The sequence below is a fragment of the Macaca thibetana genome, chromosome X (assembly GCF_024542745.1).
Source record: "Macaca thibetana thibetana isolate TM-01 chromosome X, ASM2454274v1, whole genome shotgun sequence".
In the NCBI taxonomy this organism is placed as follows: domain Eukaryota; kingdom Metazoa; phylum Chordata; class Mammalia; order Primates; family Cercopithecidae; genus Macaca; species Macaca thibetana.
In genome coordinates, this window is record NC_065598.1 from 38,317,707 (window position 1) to 38,321,048 (window position 3,342).

General features: G+C 54.6%; 1 protein-coding gene across 1 annotated transcript; it reads left to right on the forward strand.

Moving 5' to 3' along the window:
- The first annotated feature begins 206 nt into the window (after positions 1–206).
- On the forward strand, positions 207–2,503 carry MID1IP1 (MID1 interacting protein 1). Its single transcript, XM_050776532.1, has 2 exons — positions 207–468; positions 741–2,503. The coding sequence occupies exon 2, from the start codon at positions 1,005–1,007 to the stop codon at positions 1,554–1,556; it is 552 nt and encodes a 183-aa protein (XP_050632489.1). The 5' UTR covers positions 207–468; positions 741–1,004; the 3' UTR covers positions 1,557–2,503.
- Positions 2,504–3,342: the final 839 nt, after the last annotated feature.

The following is a 3,342-nucleotide window of genomic DNA, read 5'->3' on the forward strand; positions in this document are numbered from 1 at the left end:
CTTTTTGACCCTCGCAGTGCCCGGCCCTCCTCCAACTGGCCTGCCCAGGACTTGGTGCTGGCGGGGTCCAGCTGCTCCAATCCCTCCTCCTCTGCCCTGCCCTGCTCTGCCCTGGCGCCCTCCCTCAGCCCGGGTATCAGGCGAGAGGCGGAGCCGACCCGGCGCGCCCCGCCCCCGCTGTAGAAAGGGCCGGGCGAGTGTTACTCGCGGTCATCCTGGCCCGGGCCTTTTATCTCGATGCTGCCGGGGGAGGCGGGAGGAGGAGACACCAGGGGTGGCCCTGAGCACCGGCGACACCTTTCCTGGACTATAAATTGAGCACCTGGGATGGGTAGGGGGTCAACGCAGTCACCGCCGCCCGCAGTCACAGTCCGGCCACTGACCGCAGCAGCGCCCTTGGGTAGCAGCCGCTTGCAGCGGGAACACTGAATTGCCAACGAGCAGGAGAGTCTCAAGACGCAAGAGGAGGTGGGTGTCCCCGCCCCATCTCTGCCCCGGCCAGCGTGGTTGCTTGAGCTCAGGCTTTTCGGAGGGAGAGGTGGTGGTGGTGGTGGGGGGACACCTTTCTCCCCGCGGCCCTAAGTGGGCGAGGAGGTGGGAATGCCCAGCTGCGGGGAGCCACCCAGGCGCCCTCCCGGGCGAGCTGTAGCCAGAGAAGGGGGTGCGCGCGGGCAAGGGCGCCAGGCCCCCTAGCCGGGTGAATAATCTAATCTGTTCTTTCGTCTCTGTGTATCAAACAGGCCAGGGCTCGACCCACAGGCCACCCTCAGCCATCGCGAGTTTCCGGACGCCAAAGCCAGGAGAAGCCGCCCATCCCGCAGGGCCGGTCTGCCAGCGAGACGAGAGTTGGCGAGGGCGGAGGAGTGCCGGGAATCCCGCCACACCGGCTATAGCCAGGCCCCCAGCGCGGGCCTTGGAGAGAGCGTGAAGGCGGGCATCCCTTTGACCCGGCCGACCATCCCCGTGCCTCTGCGTCCCTGCGCTCCAGCGCCCGCGCGGCCACCATGATGCAAATCTGCGACACCTACAACCAGAAGCACTCGCTCTTTAACGCCATGAATCGCTTCATCGGCGCCGTGAACAACATGGACCAGACGGTGATGGTGCCCAGCTTGCTGCGCGACGTGCCCCTGGCTGACCCCGGGTTAGACAACGATGTCGGCGTGGAGGTAGGCGGCAGTGGCGGCTGCCTGGAGGAGCGCACGCCCCCAGTCCCCGACTCAGGAAGCGCCAATGGCAGCTTTTTCGCGCCCTCTCGGGACATGTACAGCCACTACGTGCTGCTCAAGTCCATCCGCAACGACATCGAGTGGGGGGTCCTGCACCAGCCGCCTCCACCGGCTGGGAGCGAGGAGGGCAGTGCCTGGAAGTCCAAGGACATCCTGGTGGACCTGGGCCACTTGGAGGGTGCGGACGCCGGCGAAGAAGACCTGGAGCAGCAGTTCCACTACCACCTGCGCGGGCTGCACACTGTGCTCTCGAAACTCACGCGCAAAGCCAACATCCTCACTAACAGATACAAGCAGGAGATCGGCTTCGGCAATTGGGGCCACTGAGGCGTGGCGCCCGCGGCTGCCCAGCACCCTCTTCGACCCATCTCACCCTCTCTCATTCCTTAAAGCTTTTTTTTTGTTTTTCCTGGCTGGGGGGCGGGAAGGGCAGACTGCAAATTGGGGGGCTGCGTACGTGCAGGAGGCGCGGTGGGGCTGCGTGGAGGAGGGGGCCTCGTGTGAGAGAGAAGAAAATGGTGGCCGGAGAGGGGAGGGCCCAAGGAACCTCCTGGGAGGAGGCCTGCATTCTATGTTGGTGGGAATGGGACTGGGCTGACGCCCTGCATTCAGCCTGTGCCTTTCCTGGGGTTTCTTTTCTGTTCTTTTCGGAGGAGAAGGGCCCGAGAAGGGCCATACCAGGGCGCGGCGCTGGGTTGCCACACTTGGGAAAGCAGCCCGGAGCTGGGTGCTGGGGAAGGCGGGGCGCATAGCCTCCCGCCGCCCTGCGGTTGGGCCGGTGGAGGCCCAGGCGTTGCTAGGATTGCATCAGTTTTCCTGTTTGCACTATTTCTTTTTGTAACATTGGCCCTGTGTTAAGTATTTCGAATCTCCTTCTTGCTCTGAAACTTCAGCGATTCCATTGTGATAAGCGCACAAACAGCACTGTCTGTCGGTAATCGGTACTACTTTATTAATGATTTTCTGTTACACTGTATAGTAGTCCTGTGGCACCCCCACCCCATCCCTTTCGTGCCACTCCCGTCCCCACCCCCACCCCAGCGTGTATAAGCTGGCATTTCGCCGGCTTGTACGAAGCTTGCCACTCAGTGAAAATAATAACATTATTATGAGAAAGTGGACTTAACCGAAATGGAACCAACTGACATTCTATCGTGTTGTACATAGAATGATGAAGGGTTCCACTGTTGTATGTCTTAAATTTATTTAAAACTTTTTTTAATCCAGATGTAGACTATATTCTAAAAAATAAAAAAGCAAATGTGTCAACTAAACTGGACAAGCGTCTGGTCCTCATTAATCTGCCAATGAATGGTTTCATCGTTAAATAAAAATCAACTGATTTACTAGCAAAAGTAAATTTTGTGTTCTGTCTGGTGTTTCATGGTGGTGGATATTCATCTATGCGAGTATTTAGCTTTGTTTGGGAACTAGGTACTGACAAAATTTACTTCCAAACTTTATTTCTAATTCAGTACCAAGATAGGACCATACATCTCAACAAGTTCAGAAATATTTAAAGTATTTGGGAAGGTACATATATTGTATCTTTCAACCAATTTGGCTAACTTACTGGAGTGCGTAATTAATATTTTGAATTTTTTAAGAAGCTCAAGCACAAGCTAAAGTGTTTCGAGGCATAAAAACAAGGCTGAAATTTCACTTGGTTACTGAGAAGTGAAAATTAGAAAGGGAAGACCAGCCAATCCCAGTGCACACACCTTACAGGTTTTTAAGTTTATCTGAGTAGATATTTAAATGCATTATAACATGATCGATGACTTTTTTCACTAGTTCCAAAAAGGGCTAAGCTTTGTTGAGCGGCGTCCGGTAATGCTTCCAGTTTTTCAGTGAGCCAGTCTGCAATTGTGGACAGCAGTTCTGATCAAGGCTGCTGTGGAGCCCTTGGGAATGCTTAGATGCTATTATGATGCTCTACTGGGATGGTGGGAAGGGTAAAAGAATATGCTCTGCATATTCTTTATTTCATTATTTGTTTTGGGGGATAAATGTCAGATCAACTTGTTGAAGTCATGAGGCATTCTCTAAGCTCATAGGGCTTGAATTTAAAATATACGTAAGTTTGCAGTCTTAAAAAACAAGCAAAATGTTT